At 26.8% G+C, this 19,314-nt stretch overlaps 4 protein-coding genes across 8 annotated transcripts; 2 read left to right on the top strand and 2 right to left on the bottom strand.

The window, feature by feature from the left end:
* Positions 1-761: 761 nt before the first annotated feature.
* On the bottom strand, positions 762-10,410 carry LOC551378 (toll-like receptor Tollo). Of its 5 annotated transcripts, XM_026444997.1 has the most exons (7): positions 9,796-10,410; positions 9,472-9,713; positions 8,739-8,855; positions 3,775-4,129; positions 2,892-3,206; positions 2,451-2,783; positions 762-2,360 (listed from the first exon to the last, which is right to left on the bottom strand). In XM_026444997.1, the coding sequence occupies exons 3-7, from the start codon at positions 8,774-8,776 to the stop codon at positions 978-980; spliced, it is 2,424 nt and encodes an 807-aa protein (XP_026300782.1). In that variant the 5' UTR covers positions 8,777-8,855; positions 9,472-9,713; positions 9,796-10,410; the 3' UTR covers positions 762-977. The 5 variants fall into 5 exon arrangements, with proteins under 5 accessions (XP_026300782.1, XP_026300781.1, XP_006563054.2 ...); XM_026444996.1 differs by having other exon boundaries at positions 9,472-10,410; XM_006562992.3 differs by lacking the exon at positions 8,739-8,855 and adding an exon at positions 7,546-7,832 and having other exon boundaries at positions 763-2,360; positions 9,472-10,408.
* Positions 4,165-8,732, top strand: LOC725200 (IQ and AAA domain-containing protein 1-like). Its single transcript, XM_001121075.5, has 9 exons — positions 4,165-4,605; positions 4,677-4,829; positions 4,903-5,036; positions 5,131-5,379; positions 5,447-5,748; positions 5,892-6,411; positions 6,721-7,061; positions 7,134-7,382; positions 7,998-8,732. The coding sequence occupies exons 1-9, from the start codon at positions 4,436-4,438 to the stop codon at positions 8,436-8,438; spliced, it is 2,559 nt and encodes an 852-aa protein (XP_001121075.2). The 5' UTR covers positions 4,165-4,435; the 3' UTR covers positions 8,439-8,732.
* Positions 10,411-11,533: 1,123 nt separating the features above from the next.
* Positions 11,534-16,882, bottom strand: LOC100576082 (MATH and LRR domain-containing protein PFE0570w; the record flags this gene model as incomplete). Its single annotated transcript, XM_016916415.2, has 8 exons — positions 16,786-16,882; positions 16,364-16,403; positions 15,993-16,120; positions 12,417-15,902; positions 12,181-12,344; positions 11,891-12,095; positions 11,696-11,818; positions 11,534-11,633 (listed from the first exon to the last, which is right to left on the bottom strand). Coding segments are annotated over exons 1-8 (4,272 nt in total), but the record flags the coding sequence as incomplete, so codon positions are not given.
* A 104-nt stretch (positions 16,883-16,986) lies between these two features.
* Positions 16,987-19,047, top strand: LOC102653879 (homocysteine-responsive endoplasmic reticulum-resident ubiquitin-like domain member 2 protein). Its single transcript, XM_016916414.2, has 4 exons — positions 16,987-17,415; positions 17,710-18,098; positions 18,169-18,540; positions 18,611-19,047. Exons 1-4 carry the CDS (start codon positions 17,281-17,283, stop codon positions 18,894-18,896), a joined length of 1,182 nt encoding a protein of 393 aa, XP_016771903.2. The 5' UTR covers positions 16,987-17,280; the 3' UTR covers positions 18,897-19,047.
* Positions 19,048-19,314: the final 267 nt, after the last annotated feature.

The raw sequence follows: 19,314 nt of genomic DNA, 5'->3' as shown, positions 1-19,314 counted from the left end.
AAATTTTATTTAGAAGTTGAAATATTCATAATTTTCTATTTTGTTATATGACGATTAGTTTCACCTGTTCGCTGTTAGATGGTGTCACAGTATCCATATATCTAGTATCGTTTTTTTAACAACGTTTTTATAACAATTTTCTCTTTATTATTTTAATTTTCTATTTATATGTATGAGTTTAATATATTTATATATTTAGATAAGTATTAAAAATATATATTGTAAATATTTTTTCGTATTTCTATGTTTATAAAGTATTAAAAAAATTTAATCTAAAAATTAAGAAATTATGATTTTTCTATTTTTTATTTTTCGCATCTTTCGTAATATTTCACATTTAATTCGTAATTTTAATTTAAATTATTAATTAATTTTGCATATCATAATTTTAAAAAATTATTTTTGTACACAATATAACATATTCTAAATATTTATATTACAATAAAAATCATTCAACAAATATGTTGTATAATATAAAAATTTTATAATTTAAGAATTTATTCCTTGAAACTTATAAAAAATATTTACATTTTTTTTTCATATATTTAAATATTAAATGAAAAATACATTTTAAAATCATATAAACATTATTATAATATACATTATTATAATTTTTTATATAAAATATTAAATTCAAATATTGTTAATTAAAATAAATTATTATGGCAGTGTAAAAACTGGGTGCTTAAAATATTATTAGATTGTTAAAATTCATATCTTTTTTCAATTCGATTTAATTATATTATTATTTATTTTTAAAATTCTTCTTTATGATCTACTATTTATTATTCTATTTAGAATTATCAATTTTATGACTAGTAGAAAGTAGCTCATAGAAATAATCTTATAAAATAAGATCAAATACAATATTCTTTAACCGAATAAATTATTCGATTCCCACATTTTTAAATATTCAACAATAATAAGCTGTAATTATTTACAAGAATCAGAAATATGGAATTGTACTTGAAAATGATTTAAACTTTTGTTGTAGCTAATAATTTAATATAATGTGCTTTATGCGTTATTTCAAATTCCTGTGCTGGTAGGAAACATTGTGTTTGTATCCTAGGATGTCTCAGCCTTTTCAAAACGCTTCTACAAATTATCGCAATTATGATTAAAAGAGCGCAGCTAGCTCCGATTATCGTTAAAACAATTAACTCTGTATTTTGTTTGAATTTTTGTACTTCAACGCAACGTAATCTATCTCGATTATTTATAAAATTTGTGATAACGTCTTCTTCATTAACATCGTCAAGACTTGCACAAACTTTATAACGACCTGGCAATAATACAGCTAATGTCACAAACGTTAAGCTACAATTCAACTTTTGTTTATGAACTGCAGATTCAGCGTCAAAAACAACCACAGACAATTCGCATTCAGGTAAATTTGATTTTTTCGAGATTGATAAGGTAACATCGACGTGCAAAAAACCTTGATCAGAGACATTCACATGTACTCCAGTTATTCTAGTATCTAAAGAAGAGACAGTCTCTAAATTTCTTCCAATTTCTTCATCTTGTTGTAATTCTCGTTTAGATTCTTCCAAAGTTATCACATCGCTACAACCCAAACCTAAGGAGACATCATCGTAGCTATTTGGCACTAAAAGTACTACACAGTAACGATATTTATGGCCTAATTGTAAATGTAAGGAAGAAGGTATGGTAACTGGAAGCGAACAGGGATCTCTCATTATACGTGAATCACAATGAAGAGAACTAGAATCTGTCTCATTCTCGGTATCACCTATAGTTTCATAGACAATTAAAGTATCACAAGTATATCGTTCTGTACACGGTTCTACATGCCACAGGAGATTAATACCAGTTGACTTGTCATAGTGGAATTCTTTCAATGTTAATTGAGCTCCTGCCAAAGGTAATCTGGTCATGATTGGTGGTGTCGGTTCACCACAAAGAAGATTACCGGGAGAAACTTGCGTCAGTATACCATTTTCTAAAGCAGGTGGTGTCGCACAGACTGCTGAAGACTTGTCTTCTTCGTTTAAGCTAGAATTGCTTAACCAATTGGCAAATTCTAAAAGCGTGCAATCACAATTCAAAGGATTATCTGCCAAAGAAAGTCTTGTGAGTCGTAATTTCGACGTTGGTACGTCGCTGGCTACCATTGTAATATCGTTATCATCGAGACGAAGATCTTGGAGACTTTTTAATGGTACTACCAAATCAGCAGTCAGAGATCGTAAAAAATTATGCGTCAAATCGAGAGTTGTCAATTTTTCCAAATGTGCCAAAGAAGCGCTGGATACCGCAACAATGCGATTATTTGCTAAATCAAGTCTAATAAGAGTTGATAAATATTTGAACGAATGATCTTCCAGCACATCAATCTATATAAAAACAAAAAAAATCAAACATTTCCTCTATACTTATTTATTTAATAATATATATTTAATTTTTATATGTAGATTGAAGATTACCTGATTATGACTTAAGCTGAGATAAGTTAAGTTCCTCAAACCTACAAGAGCTCCTTGTTGTACATTTATTAACTCGTTTTCAGAAACAGTAAGGAAACGTAATCGTGGCATTTGAGGGAGAAGATTTGGCCCCATTGGACCCAGTAATAGATTATTAGACAAATCAAGTTCTTCTAAACTTTTAAGACCTCTCAACGCTGATAAAGCTGATACGCTTAAACGATTTCCACGCATTCTTAATGAGCGCAATAAAGGTACTGAAGCAAAAGCTTGAGGCGATAATTGTGATAATAAATTGTCGCACAAATCTAAATATGTTAGATTTGACAAATCCTGAAACATTTAAATATTTATAATATGTATAATGTTATGAATTATTGATCTTCACATTTACCTTATTCTCGATTATTTATTATATATCTAAGAATTTTTAAATTTTACCTTAAAAGAACCAGCTTCCAACATTTTCAGTTTATTCTGAGATAGATCCAATCTTTCTAAACCGATCAAATGCGATAAAGCTGTAGTAGGTACAGAATCTAATAGATTGTTAGGAAGTCCAAGTGCTTGAAGAGGTGTAATAAACCCAACGAAAGCATTTTCATGGATACGTTTCAATTCTCCGCTAGAAACGACAAGCCCATGCAAGGCAACATCTTCCAAAAAACGAGATGGTAATAGAGAAATTCCTGTTATTGTTACATCCAGTAAAGAAATCGTTCCTGGACGACTAAATTTCAAATTTTTATTGATAATCTAAAAAGAAATGTTTCTATGTTTTAATATTCAATTCAACTTATTAATTAAATCAATCAATATCAATATAATCGTATAATATAATTCTATCACTATAATATATGAGTTACTTTCATAACAAATTTAATTATTAACATTCTCTATTGCATAATGAAAATCATTTGATTCCCAAAGGAGTATTGTAAGGCTAGATATTCGAAGTAACTGGTAACGGGACATTCAACGCAAGGCAAGACAGAGAGACTGCACAATGGTTTGTTGAACAATAAATGGGACTTGTAAAATATTTTATTGGTCATCTATACACCTATGCTTTATATTTATTAAAAAAATTAAAAAAATTATTTAAAAAGAACCACTGACCTCGGTAATATGGAAAAATGGTAAATTTGCGATAGTTTTGACTATCACGTTATAATTATTTCAAAATTTAAATAAATTATACGATGTATTTTTTAGTATTTTTGATGTATTTTTTAACATGATTTCGTAGTTTTTAATATGATTTCAATAAATACAATATATTCAATTGCTATTATTAAATGTTGTGTAGATATAAAAATTATACCTGTAAAGCGGTCCTATCACCGGTACATCTTAACGTGTGTGGAAAGTCACAGGAACATTCGACGCCCGCTTTTGTAATATTTGGACACTCCCAAATTGTGTCAGGCGAAGGTGAGGATGCGTGGGATGTATCTTGAATATTTTCTTCGTCCATACTTTTTATATTTGACAAATTAACCATCGTCCTCTCAGTTTTATTTAAATTAGATGTAGTTGTGACCATCGGTGCCAAGATGGTCGTCGAGATTGCGTTGGTGGTCGTTCCATCTTCCAGGAAACCATCCATTATTGCGTCTATACAAGACGCTATCGTTATTAACAATAAAATTAGCAAGCATCGAAGCGTCCACAGCATTCTGAAATATATAATTATTTATAAAAATAGATGGATATATTCCTTTTATATAAATAAAATATCATTCATAATGCTTAATATTAAAAAAGTGAAATGAAAGAGCGAAACAGAGAAATGAATAATGATGCAACGAATATCGACTGAATTTCGTCCTTTCAGTCATTTCAATACTATATTACTACTACAACCATTTAACTAACCCAATTTTTCGTCACTACAAAATTTTTAATTCCATTTTTAATTATGAACAATCAATAATCTATTTAATTCGTATAATCTATAATATCAGTGAAACCGGTTGAAATCAATGTCCCATAGTTATTATACAGAATTATGGCTCATCAGTCGAAACGATTTAGAAAAGTTGATAGAGTTGGACAAAAAACTACAAAAAATATCCCGTTTTAAAGAAGAAGCTGAGGAAGCGGAAATTGATGTAAAACATGGATTGGATTTACTTCTTCCAGTTTATCTTAAGTATTAATCCAAGATATAATCTTTTACGAATTGTTTACAAATGGTAGAAATCGGATGGAATATGTTTTCAGATATCGTAATTTAGTGAAGAGACTGATAGTTTGCCATGATCAAATGGTACAGACGCAGAAAAGAAATTTGATAAAGCGGGTTCTAGATTGTGCTGTCGGTCGAATGTTAGAATACAAGCAAGAGATCGTTAATTTGAACTATAGTGATCATCAGTTTAGTAATTTTAGTTTAGAATTTTATAGAATTTATATTGAAAATGAAAAATATGTATTAATAATTGTTTAGATGGCCTGATGATTTTATGAAACAACTGAAGTATACGCCAGATGATGTGGAAATTCTTGTGAGTGCAGCGGGTAAAGATGTTGTGAAAGAACGTAGACAACGTATTCAAAAGATGATAGAAGATGCTGTAACAAGTTACGAAATTACTTACAAGCTTATATAAATATTATTAAATATTATTAATAAAATGAAATATCTATCAAAAACATGAAATTTTATTTTGAATAGTATCAGTAAAGGATGTAGATAGTAAAGAACTTTCTGAAATAGACGTTAGTGACATTACCCCATCTCAGGAAAGTATAAGATTGCGAAGAAGAAGACTTAGAGAAAAAACTCCGACAGATGAAATACCAGTCTTATATGAATCACCGGAAAAGATAGCAGCTCGAAAAGCTGAACGAGCCATGCTAGAAGCAATATTGCTTATTCAGTCTCATGAAAGAGCAAGAGTTGATCGTGCTATTGGAAAAAATGGTAGAAATTCTATAAATGAATTATTATTTGATAATAGTTTTCTAACAATACTTTTTCAATATTACAGTGATACAGACGCAAAAATATAATAAAGATGTAGCGATGGGTTTAATCGTACCAAAAAAAATAGATAAAGATACGTATATTAATGCTGCTAAAACAATACAACGAGCCTGGAGAAGATACGCAGCAAGAAAAAAATTGAAAAATCGAATCGCACGTACAGAAGAATTATTAGGCATGACGATACCCAGTTGGAGAAATCAAGAAGTTTTTAAAAAAGATAAGGAAAATTTTGAAAAGAAATTAGCTTTAATGTCAGTTTTTGCCGATAAAACTGCAAAAGCAACAGAGAAAGAAGAAGCAAGAGTAATCTTTTTTCAAATTATCCTAATATTTGAACCTTTAATTTGAACGTTTCTTATATATTTTATTTTTAATTCTAATTTTAACTCTAATATTTTAATTGCAATAATTTAAAAAAAAATTAAATTATCATTTCATTGCCTAAGTTACTAAAAATTAAACGCCCTGGTTTAATGGAAGACATTACGGATGAAATTCGAGAATGGTTCATTTTATGGTATGACGAATTAGGACATTTCTATGTATATCCAGCTGCACGTTTAGGTGGCAGTGTGCTAATTGCTACCGGACAAACTATGACACCTCAAGAATACTTGGTGGAGAAAAAAGCTAAAGAAAAAGAAAAAGAAAAGAAAGCAAAGAACGAAAAAGTCAAAAAGAAAAAAGTCAAAAAGAAAAATTATTGGATGTCGGAAACAAAGGCATTTTCCCTTCTTAATGAGGCTAATCAATGCTATAATTACGATTGGAGTCATCGAGTTTCGAATGATTTTCAACAAAAAATATGTCATGATTTAATTACGAATGAACTCTGTTATAATCTTCAATTAGAAACAAGAAAAGTTGTAGATGAGTTGATGAGATTAGAATTGCAAAAATTGAACGCAGCACTCAGAAAAGACTATGCGGCTGATTTACGTCCATTTGACGTACCTTTTGAGAGAGGTAAATTATATATAAAATCATATTTAATATGATATTAAATAAAAAATTAATTATGAAAGATAATATTTCACAATAAGTTGCATTATAGAAAAGTATATTAGATATAGGATACTAATCGAGTATTATTCATTAACATAATAATATAAATAATTGTCCTTTTATAGTTATACGACAATAAATGTATAGATTTCTATAATTATATATAATCTTTAATTGAAAATAACTTGAAAAAAATCTTTCAATATAAACCAATATATTTAAAATTAATTATGTTACATCGCTGAATATTTGTGTGAAATTAATAAATAGCTAGAAGAAGACCACCCCCCAAAAAGAAACCTCCACCATCACCTGATGATTTTATAGAAGATTTCAAAGAATTGGTCAGGGCTAATATCATTAGAGATTATCCACCGAGTTCCCTCAACGATTGGATAGGGGATCGTTCGTATCAAAATTATGAAGCAATTCTTGAATATCGAAATTACAACCATCGATTGGGTGAAGTTAAACAATTAGTCATGGAATATTGCGTTCTTCCTCTTAGTACAAAAGAAATTCATCAAATCGCGCCATTAATCCAATCCGTTTGTATCTGTGGTCTTCCTCATCATGGAAAGAGCTTCCTAGTGAACGCTATCTGTTCTGAGGTTTTCACATTTTTTTTTCTTTAATCGTGTCTAAAAAAAATTTCGAAACTAATATTAATAAATTTATAATAGGTCGGAGCATTGTTAATCGACATGTCACCAGAAATATTGGCGGGTAAATTTATGGGACCCAAAAACGAGCACAAATTAATCAACACGATTTCAAAATTAGCTCGAGCATATGCTCCTTCTGTAATTTTCATCGATAACAGTGAAAAAGTTTGGGCAAAAAAAGTACCAGTGAACGAATTAGCTTTAAAACCGAAACGATTTGCACGATACTACCCTAAATTGGTGAAAAATATCAAGAAAGGTGATCAGGTGACTTGATAAAAAAATTTTCTTAATAGGGATATAAATGTTCAAATGTTATAACATTTTTCGTATTTTATCCAATTTTATTTGAGAAAATGTCAGAAAAAAAAAAAAAAAAAGAGTACTTCGATTTCACAATCGAACGAGCTTACATATACAAGTGTCTCACCTAAACTGGTAAGGAATGTTAAAGTTGGTGATCTGGTAGCGCCCACTTTATGAAATTCTTGATATTCCTGTTTCGACTCTTTCTCCGATATGAATGAACCACCTCAATAAGCCAGTCGGAGACTTTCCCTCTTTCTCTTTCCCAAACGTCTCGATCGTTCGAAGCTGGTCATCAATGAAACACCTCCTACCGAACGATTTGGACGTAGGTGGTACCGAGTTAACGTAGGATTTAGAGTGTCGGTGATTCCGGACCGATACTGTTACTCATTGGCGTAGAATTATATCCTACGATACAAAATTAATATAGATATACGCTACATTTAGTTGCAATTTGAAGAAAAAACTTGTCTGAAATTAACTATTCTTTCCCACAAATTGAATTTGATTATTTTCGAAAGAATAAATGAAAAAATAAGATTTGATACATCGGGCCATAATGTATTTTTTTAGATTCTGTTTCTCACGACCGCCACGGAACCATATACAGCAACAGCACCCTTCATGAGAATCCACAACAAGTTCATAATAATTCCTCTCACAGATTACAATACGTTATACATGTTTTACAAAGATGAGCTGATGAAGTATTTCGGAATTGATCGCAATATCGATGTCTCTAGTATGGCAAAAGTATCTGTGGGTATTCCGTTGGGATACATAAAAAATATTATACAAAATATTCTAAATCTTAATCGAAGAATCACATTGAAGTTCAAACCATTATTGGCGACAGAAATTATGGATGAAGTATTGAAATATGAACCTTTGCCAGCGAGGATAGTGTCTAAATTTGAGAATTTTGAAAATCGTACACCACTTGGAAGGAAGAGACTTAGGATGTTGGCTAAGGAAAAAGCATTATTGGAACGTGCGAAAAAACTGCGTAAATGAAAAAACTCATGGATGAAAAACAAATCTACAATATATATAAAAATTTTCTATTCTTCATTCTTCGGAAAGAAAGACTATGGAAATGATTGAAACTCGTCAAATAAAACATGGAACAGGCTCTTAGATGCACTAAGAGACAAATCTATAGTATTTTAATGGGTTTTTTTTTTACGATCATAGTTATTAATGATTAAAAAATCAAGAAAAGCTGAAATTTAAGATAAATTAAAAAGAAAACGATCCAAAATGGACATAAATGATGGACATAAATATCTCTGTACGATGTTCAAAGACAGTGACCTTTCCGGGAGAAACATCGTTGAAAGAAGCATGATCATCGATTGAGCGATTCGTTCTTTCTTCGATTCGCCAATGTTCGTGTCCGGACGTGAAACTGGTTTTCGTCTTCGTGGGATGCTAAAAACGATCATCGAAAAACAGGAGACAGATATGGGGACGAATATTGTAAAGAACTTTATAAATTCGATTGTATTACAACTTCCACTAGCAAATTTTTAAAGAATACATAAGCAATATCTTAATTTGAAAAAAAAATTTAATTTTGAAATATTTTTTCAAAGAAAGATCAAATTTATAACTTATTTAACAAGTCAAAAATCAAATTCAATATTTTACGGTACAAAAAACAATACATATTATATGTACATACATAAATATATATATATATATATATATATACATGTAACATATTATATGTACATACATAAATTTATTTAAACATTTTTCAAAAATTCAAAATATTAAAAAATAAAAAATTAAAACTTTGATTATAGAAATATTAATTATTTAAACTCATTTTTTCTTAATATTTAAATCTTTATGATTTATAATTCAATTTAATTTAATAATGAATTTAAAAATGAAGATTTTGAAAAAATACTACAGATTAATGAAAGTATATAAAAAAAAAAGTATTATTGCAACAGAACAGGGATACTAAAGGATTAAAGATATTAAAATTATATTTTTTTTTCAAAATTCAAAGGGTTGGTATATACATATATACACATACCTATAGCAATGTGTGTCTCTTTTATCCGGGTTTTGCGGCCCCTGCGGCTTCTCTTCACGCGCAGCACACGCACACGCGGCTGATACGTCGTAGTCCTTACGCAGGCGCACTCACGCATCCAACCCACGTTGCCTGTTGCACGCAGGCAACACACGTAACGAGAGTAAGCACAAGCGGACCAATCGCACGCTCGCCCAAACCAAGAGAACTGTCACTCAGCCATAGGCGCGGACCCGCTTAAACTTCGAAATTATAAGCTCCGGACTACGCTATTTATCACTTTTTTTTATTTAAAATAGATAAAAAGAGTGACAATATCCATACCAATGATATATTCGCAACTGCATTTTCTAATCGAACCTATTCAAAATTTTCTGTGTTATCGTTCTAAATCAAATTTCACTATCTCTGTCTGTTAGGAAAAAACGTTAGATTTTAAATCGATTATAATGTCGTAAAACACAAAAGAAGAACGATCATACGACGACGTCGTGCTAGCACACACTGTGCATCAAGCATGCGGTGGGCACTCGTGTCGAGAAAACGTCGCCTCCGCTGCGTCCATACGGTGGGGACTCTGCCGGTACGTCCGTCTCTCTGTGTCTCTCGGTTTCCACATAGCATAGCCATGTATGGAACACAGGACGACGTTCTCTCTCCCAGCCCTTACGCCCACTTGAACCGCTGCTGCTGTTGCTCCCGTAACTATCCGCCTCGTTCTCATAATCCTGAACAAGTATCGTCGAACCAACGTCACCGTTGCAGGTTATCCGTTGATGTTACTCGTCAACCTTGTCTTTCTTGTCTGATCGGAATACTTGGATTGTAAGCCAAGATTCACTTAGCTTAATTTAACAATAAGTTGCGTAAGTATTTTCAAATCCAACACGCATAAAAAATCGAAATTTTTTATGACTTAAAATTTATATTTAATATTTTGACTATAAAATATAGATTTTAGAAGAAAGAATAAAATAGATATTATTTAAAGGAATAAATAAAAAAATTTAAAAGAAAAAATTTTCGAATATTTAATGTTAAATTATATATTTTAAAAATATGAAGAAAAAAATTATCAGTATATTATTTTTGATTATCAAATTTAGATTTTCTTTATTTAATATTTTACAATTGATTACATATTTAGCATAATTATTAGTAATTTCGGAAATTATGTTCATATATGATTAAACTTCATTTATACAAAACATTTTGTTAGATGGAAAGCAGATGAAAAAAAATAAAACACTGAAAGCCTGCGAGATCTTCATGAAGTATTTTTTGATATTGAAAATTAATTATTATAGTTACGAAATCATGTAAAATCGAGTCTTTACGCCTACACAAATAGGATTGATGTAGTTATTGAAGAAAATGTGATTTCTTTAACGAAATTTTTATAAAATATTAAGCACGATCTAAAACTGAATAATATGAACATTAATTTGTTTTTTTAATGTTAATAAATATGTTTTTGAAGATAACGATTCTTATAAAAATAATATTTATATAATGGTTTTTTATATTTGAGATAAAATTTACATTGAATTGAAAATTAGAATTAATTAAATGCTCAGAAGTCTTAGTTTTAACTACATCTTAAATTATAAGTTTTAAAATTATTCAATTTAAAAAATATATATATCATTGCTATAATTACTAACAAAGAATAAAGTGAAAAGTAATATAATTCTATGAAAGCCGGCTGTTCACACGATACTATCGAAAGGACCGTAAATACTTGTATAAAAAACTGCATTGATTGAACCGGCTGCATCGGAGAACTAGTTGATCAACCTTTGCTCGTAACTTTACATTTTCCTTTTCATATATCATACATTTATGTGTAAATACGAAAAATATTTTTTTAAGTATATAATATTATTAAAAAAATATTATTAAAAAAATATAAATTATGTATTCATATTATAATTATATATAAAATTATTAAATTATAATATAATACAATTATCGTGATTATTTAAAATTAAACATCATTATTTAATTATTGTATTTTAAGATACGCTGATATGATTTTTTTTTAAATCATATTACCAGATTTTTCCATCAAATATATATAGTCTTTCACATCATTTATATATCTTCGCAAGAACTTATGATCCTTTTTTACATTTATTATTAATTTTTTAACATCTTCTTCTCTGAAAAATAATTAAATTATAATAAAACAATCTATTGTCTATTAAATACTTTCGCAACTGACCTCACGGAACCTATTAAACAATGGACAGAAATATTTTGAAATTCTATTTTATCAAATGGCTTGATATTTATTGTAATTTTCAATATAATATTCCCTGTTTTAGTTTGCGATATGAAAGATATGCTAAAATAAAAAAAAAATATATATAAGTTATATCAAAATATTGTAATTTTAACCATTTTTAATCATTTTTACCTATCATGAGTTATTTCCATCAAATTTGGATCATTCAAACGTTTCAAATCAAACATAAAATCCATAGCTAATTTTACTTCTTTCGAAATGTATTCTAGCATCGGTAAAATATCTTCACGATTTTTATACAAATCCAATAATTTTTTAATATCTAATTTTTCTAGAATTATTCGATGAACTATAGTAATTAATGCATCTGCATCGTCTAATAAAAAAATAATATTTTTAAGAAAATTATATTAAATATAAATTAATATTTTTTTCGTTAATTGCGTTAATTCTAAACTTACCTGCTAATTGAGAAATTATATTAATTTTTTTAATATAATGATCATTTGTCTCTTCACAAGGATTCTGTATAAATATTATTACTAATAATGAACACGATATAAAACCAATTATAAACATGTTTTTTTCGATGTTTTCATAGTATACTTCCCAAATAATTTCGTTACTAAAAAAATATTGCAAATATATTATTTAATACAATGATGAAATTATAGAAAATGTTTAATTTATCTCATACCTCTTTGCACAAATTTTTAATTCATTTATTAACAAAGAAAAAGATGTGATTATAACATTTTCTTCTTCTGTACAAAAAGTATGAGATTTCAAATTTGATTGAAATTTTTCATTTGAATAAAATTCATTATTTACTTCCATCATATATGTATCATTTAATTTATTACTGTCATCAGCTTTTAAAGTTTTATAAGTAGCTTTTGATAAAATACATTCTAAATTAGAATTATCTGAAAATCTAGATTTCTGAAAATCTTCGTCAGTATTATGCATTAAATTGCAAAAATTTTCATTATTATTTATAGTTGAAGACGAAAATTCTAAAATTCGACTATCAATATCAATATCAGTATTTTTCTGAGTTAACAATTCCAATTTTGAAATTTCATTAGTTTGTATTTTATTTTCATTTGAATTTTCTAATGCATCACTTAAAAATGCACGTTTAATTACAAATGTTTCCGATTTATGCCGATTCTCTATTTGTACATTTTTCTGATAATCTTTAAATTTTAAAATGTTTTCAGATTCACTATTTTCATTTTGTGAAAGACAATTTGTTTCTATATCAATTTTCTTATTACAAATAATATTCATAGAATGATCTATATGTGATAAGTCATCTAAGCAATCAAATGAAGGTGGTTTAATTGATTCTAATATTTCCAAACTTTCATTTAAAAATATATCTTTTCCATTCATTAAATATTTTATATCATAATCTTCTTTATTTTCTAAATCTTTCGTATTATTTAAAATGCTATATGCATTATTTTCTTCATTATTTAATTCATAAGAAACATCATTGTTAATTTCTGAAATGTTATTTTCTTTTTTATTATTTACTGTAAAAGTGTGATTACTATTTGATGAATGAATTGTATATGTTCTTCTTGGATGTGATATAACTGTTTGTGTGCATTTAAGTATATGTTCATTTTTATTTAATTCTAAGTTTATAGCAGAGAAAGATTTATTTGATACACAATTAGATATATTAGCACAAACTATTTCTGTGTTATTTTCTTTTAAAGCTGAAGCAAAAGTTTGTTGCTGCATTGATTCATGCAAAGACATGCTAGGTTTAATATTTACAAAATCCTGAATTTTAATTGGAGTAGAACTTCGTATAACATTATTTTCTATATTTGTACTTAATAAACAAGAGTTTACATGTTTAATAGACTTTTCTATATTATTATGTAATATCGACTGTCTAACTTTAGCAGAACATACATCAGAATTTATTTCTTGGGAATCTGTTATCATAATGTCTCGTTGCTTTTTATCAAGTATTGGTACTACTTTAGTAATTATCATTGAATTATCATCAAAAATAATAGTTTTGTTAGTTTTTGACAATGAATGATTTTTATAATTGTCAGATATTAAATTTGAAGAATTTGGTTGTGTGCAAGAAATATTCTGTATTGGTATCTGTAAATTATTTTGATGTAATGCAGATGAAGATATTATACTTGTGGTAAGTTTCATTTTTTCATTATTATTTGAAATTATATTTGAACTTGATGAAGAAGGGATTGTTATAATACTATCTCTTATATTATCTTTATTTATGATATTCATAAAATCTCTTTTTTTTATATTAGAAGATAATATTGATTGTCTATCTTTAATAGAACTTGTATTATCTGTTTCAGCTTGAAAAAATGTATCTTGATGTTTTCTATCAAGTATTGGTATTATTTTAGTAACTATCATTGAATTATCATCAAAAATAATAGTTTTATTTAACAATAAATGATTTTTACAATTATCAGATATTGGATTTGCAGAATTTGATTGTGTGCATAAAATATCTTGGGGTATCTGTAAATTATTTTGATCTACTGTACTTTTAGATGCTGCTTTTATTTTCCTATTATCATTTGAAATTATATCTGAGTTTAATAAAGAAGGAATTTTTATTATAGTACTATTATCTCTTAATAAATTATCTTTGTTGTTTGAAACATCTATAAGATTTTTTTTTTCAAAATTATCAGATTGCCTAAATTTACTAGAACATATATCAAAATCTACTTCACTTTGAGAGAGTATTGTAATGTCTTGATTCTTCCTATCAAGTGTTGGTACTATTTTAGTAATTGTCATTGAATTGTTATCAAAAATAATAGTTTTGTTTGTCAATGAATGATTTTCAGAATTTGAATTTGAAGAATTTAATTGCCTGCAAGAAATATCTTGCATAGATAACTGTAGATTATTCTGACATATTATAGGTAAAGATGTTATAGCTGTGGTAAATTCCATTTCTTCATTATTATAAAATTTTGTTCTATCATAATTTGTTAAGGTTTCATAAATATCTGAATCATATTTTGACTTTTTAACATTAATTTTTGTATCAAAATTAATTGCATTTGGTCCATAATTTTTTATTACAGAATGTATATTAATTGGAACTACTTCAGTAATTTCTATAGATGTATTTAATAATTTGGTTTCTTCATCTTGTTTTGTAATGTTATATTGTGATATTTTTTGTACCATAGATGATCTGTCAGATGATTTATGAACAATTGTTTCTACAGCTTTAGTAGTACTCATTGATATGTCATGAAAAGGAATTTTCTTATTATCATTATTATATGATATTAAATTAGAAACATAATTTATATCATTATTATGTGGCTGTAGATTACATAAAGTTGGTATTGCTGAAGTTATTTCCATTGAAATATCAAGTCTTTTAGTTTTATCATCTATGCAAAACGTATTTATGTTTACATTATCAATGTTTTTATTAAGTTTAATAATAGATGGTTGGGCCATAGTAATTTCCATTGATTTATTTTGATTTGTTATACTAGATTCTCCTACATTTGAGTTATTAAATTGTTGAAAGTTTTTCTTATTTATTGTTGGTAAAATATCATTTATTAATTCTATTGATGTATTTTTAAGCATCTTTTTTGTTTCATCACGATTAATAGAATTTGCAACAGGGCTAACAACTTCAGTTAAATCCATACATATATTTTGATCAGATGTAATATTTAATTTATTATTGTCAAAATTATATACATTTGATTCTAAGTAATCTGATATCTGATCCAATTGTTCAATTAGTTTTTTATTAGAATCTTCATACACAATATTTTTTGATATATTATTTTTTAATTGTAAATCATGTGAGAAAATAGATTCATTTTTTTCAGTATCTACATTATGAAAAATAATTAATGATTCATTTAATAACATTTCATCTCGACAATTTTCTTTTTCAATCGTATTTATAATACATGAATTAGATCTTTCAATATTTATATCTTTTGTTATTGTTTCATTGCAAACAAGTTGCACATTATTTTCATGAGTATTGTTAAAAATATTTTCTTTGTGTATATTTTTAGATTCATATTCTTTTTGATTAAAAGAACACGATATTTTAACATCACTTATATCATGTTCTTCATATGTATTATCCCATACTGTTCCTTGCTCCAAAGAATTGCAAAATTCTCTGCACAATGAATTTCATACTATGTATTAATGAAATAAATAAAATTATGAAAATTGAAAATAAACTACATATGAGGAGCAAATAACTTACTTGACATGCTTTTTTTCTGCAAAACTAACGCGTCTTTTGATTTTTGAAGTAGCAGGACTATTTTCATTAGATGAATTATTAAAATTTAAGCTCTGTAGAGGATGACGTGGTTTAGGAGGCTTAAGTATCTAAGTATATTATAAAAACAAAGATTATATGTAAATAAAGTTTTAAAAGAACAAATGTTATTATTTGAGCATATTAAATAAAAGAGCATAATAAACCTATATAATTTTAATACAAAATACATGGCATGATAGATAAAATTAAAAGCATTAATAGTACATAACAAAGAAATATTATAAAATCAAATATTAATATTATTTGTATATTATAGAAATATTAAAATTTTTCAATAATTATCTACTTACAGAAGATCGCCTAGAACTATTTCCAGATTTTGAAGAAATCCTGCAAAATAACAAAAATATATAATTATTAAAAAAATTATTAAAAAAGATTACAAATTATAAATTATATATCAATACTTCATACAAGGAGTGAAAGATTTTGGACTCACTAATTAAATGAAATTTTAATTACAAATAATTAAAAAATTGAAATAAATATTAAGGTTAATAAATAGTTAACATAATAATAATAAACTTAATTTATATTAATGTTATTTTTCAATATTTAATGTTTATAATATCAATTTTTTAATGAAGAATAAACAATAACGTGCTTTAATAAGAAAAACAGTTAATGAAACAAGTGAAATATTGCTCACATTTCATTACATTTAAACTTTATTCAATTCAAATTCAAACTCAAAAATTTCGAAGGTGCTAACTTTCTGATAACGATTGCCAACTCCATTGGCGCCAAATTGTAATTATTACGATACAGTTTTCATGACTGTTAGTAACATTCATGGATTCAAGCATTATGATATCGCCATAAAATACGAAGAAAATGTAACTTGAAGATCAGCTCTTATCAAAGAATAAATAATTGTAATCTACGAATGATAAATCGTCACATAAGTGATTTCATTTAGTGACTCATAAAAATATATCTACGATTAAATATCCGTTCGCATTATGAAGTTATATTATATTAGCTATGAATCTATTGTAATTCTTATCTTTCAAAAAAGTTTTATGTAAATTAGCAAATTACTTTGATAAAGAAGACAATATTATATTGCATATACATGCAAGTGTATAAAATCTCACAAACGCAAATATATTAATCTGCCTCGGTAGCATTGTTAATTAATCCCATCTAAGTGATTGACAGTAAGAACAGCTGATCATAAAAAACATAAAAACGGACATTACAAATAATGGAAGGAATTGCTGTCAAAGTGATAATAAAAGCACCGAATCAGCAGATTAAAGATCAAATCGTAAATTGTGACATTGGATGGACTGTTGGCCAATTAAAAGATCATTTAACCGATGTTTATCCTAGTAAACCAGTGAGTTTTATTTCACTTACTAGTGATTCAGTTATGTGAAATTTTGTGAAAGTTAATTTTTTAATTTTTAAAAGCAACATATTATTAGCACTATTATATAAAAGAAAAAGTTATAAACTTTTTTACTTATAATATTTTTTAAAAATATTATTATCATAAAAAGAATATATAATTTAATTATAAATTTTTTTTTTCTAGTAATTTTTTTCTTTGCATTAAATAATTGAAAATTTTATATTTTAGATAATCAATATTATAATAAATATTTATATTTTATTAAATTATTTTGCTTAGGAACGAGCATCCCAGAAACTCATATATTCAGGACAATTATTAAATGATTCTATGTGTTTAAAAGATGTATTAAGGCATTGTAATGGACAAGAAGATCAAGCTTATATAGTTCATTTAGTCTGTGCTTCGCAAAAAATATCTACAAATAAAATAACTGATCAAATTATAGAAAACACAAATATTTCTAGTGCAAGAAGTATAGTAGAACATACCAGATTAAATAATACAAATAGTATTCAAAATCAAAGTCAACATATTAATAATATTGCTATGCAACATACTCCAGCACAATTATATTCTACACAACAATATTTTGATCCACGAAATAGTCAACAAATGGCTTGGATGCAACAAGCATATACACATTATTTTACACAATATATGCAATTGTAAGTGCATATATTATACAATATATAAAAATTTTAAGTAATTATAATAAAAGAAAATTTTTTTTTATAGAATAGCAGCACAAGGAATACAATTACAAACTAGCATTCCATATGTTCAGCAAATGAATATTAATACAAATGATGGTGTTCAAAATTCATATACAAATAATACAAATAATAATAGTAGTAATAACAACAATAACAACAACAACAACAATAATAATAATAATAATGTAGGTGATGAACAACAACAACCTGCTGTTCAAGAAATTGATGTTAATGCAGGAAATAATGGTGCTGGAGAAGATGGTGCATTTAATAGAGATTGGCTAGATGTTTTTTATATGCTATCCAGAATTATTGTTTTTTTTAGTATGGTATATTTTTATTCATCCCCTCTAAGATTTCTTATTGTTACATTTCTTGGCTTTGCAATGTATCTGTAAGTTCATATCTATAATACTTCTATATTTTATATATAAATATAACATAATTGAATGAATGTTTTTTAGATTTCAGGGTGGTTTCTTTCGAGTTCAACCTATTCTTTTACCTGAAAATAATAATGGTAGAGGAGATCGGGTAGATAATAATAATCAAATGTTACAGAATGAAGCAATAGGTCCTGAACCTGTACCACAGCAACAAAATGGTCAAGTACCAACTGTGCAAGCAGAAGCAAGAACAAATGCAAATGAAGAACATGAAGAAGAAAGACCTGGTGCACTTGCTTTTACATGGACATTTTTCAGTACATTTTTTGCTTCACTTATTCCAGATCAACCAAATGTTATTTAATTTTAACAAATTTATTCAATTTTATTGTAAAGTTAATTTTTTTTTCTTTCTATATATGCTTTCAAAACAAAATCATCAAACCTAATGAGGTAGTCTCTTTTTACATGTATATTTAGTGAATATTGAAGAATATTAAAGAAAACTTCATTAAGAATTCTAAAAATAACATTTTTAGAAAAACAATTTGAAAAAATTTTACAAATTTTTCAAGTATATTTTATATATATATATATATGTATATATATACATATATATATAGATACACATATATATATATATATATATATATATATATATATATGAATATTGTATACTATATATAATAAGTACATATAGATATATATATCAAATATACTTAAGATAAATATCATTTTTTTATAAATATTGCTATTTATATACTTATAATAATTTTGTGTAT

Source organism: Apis mellifera, linkage group LG14 (assembly GCF_003254395.2).
Source record: "Apis mellifera strain DH4 linkage group LG14, Amel_HAv3.1, whole genome shotgun sequence".
NCBI lineage: Eukaryota > Metazoa > Arthropoda > Insecta > Hymenoptera > Apidae > Apis > Apis mellifera.
Note: the sequence above shows the minus strand (reverse complement) of the source record. Positions and strands in the feature narration are given on the sequence as shown.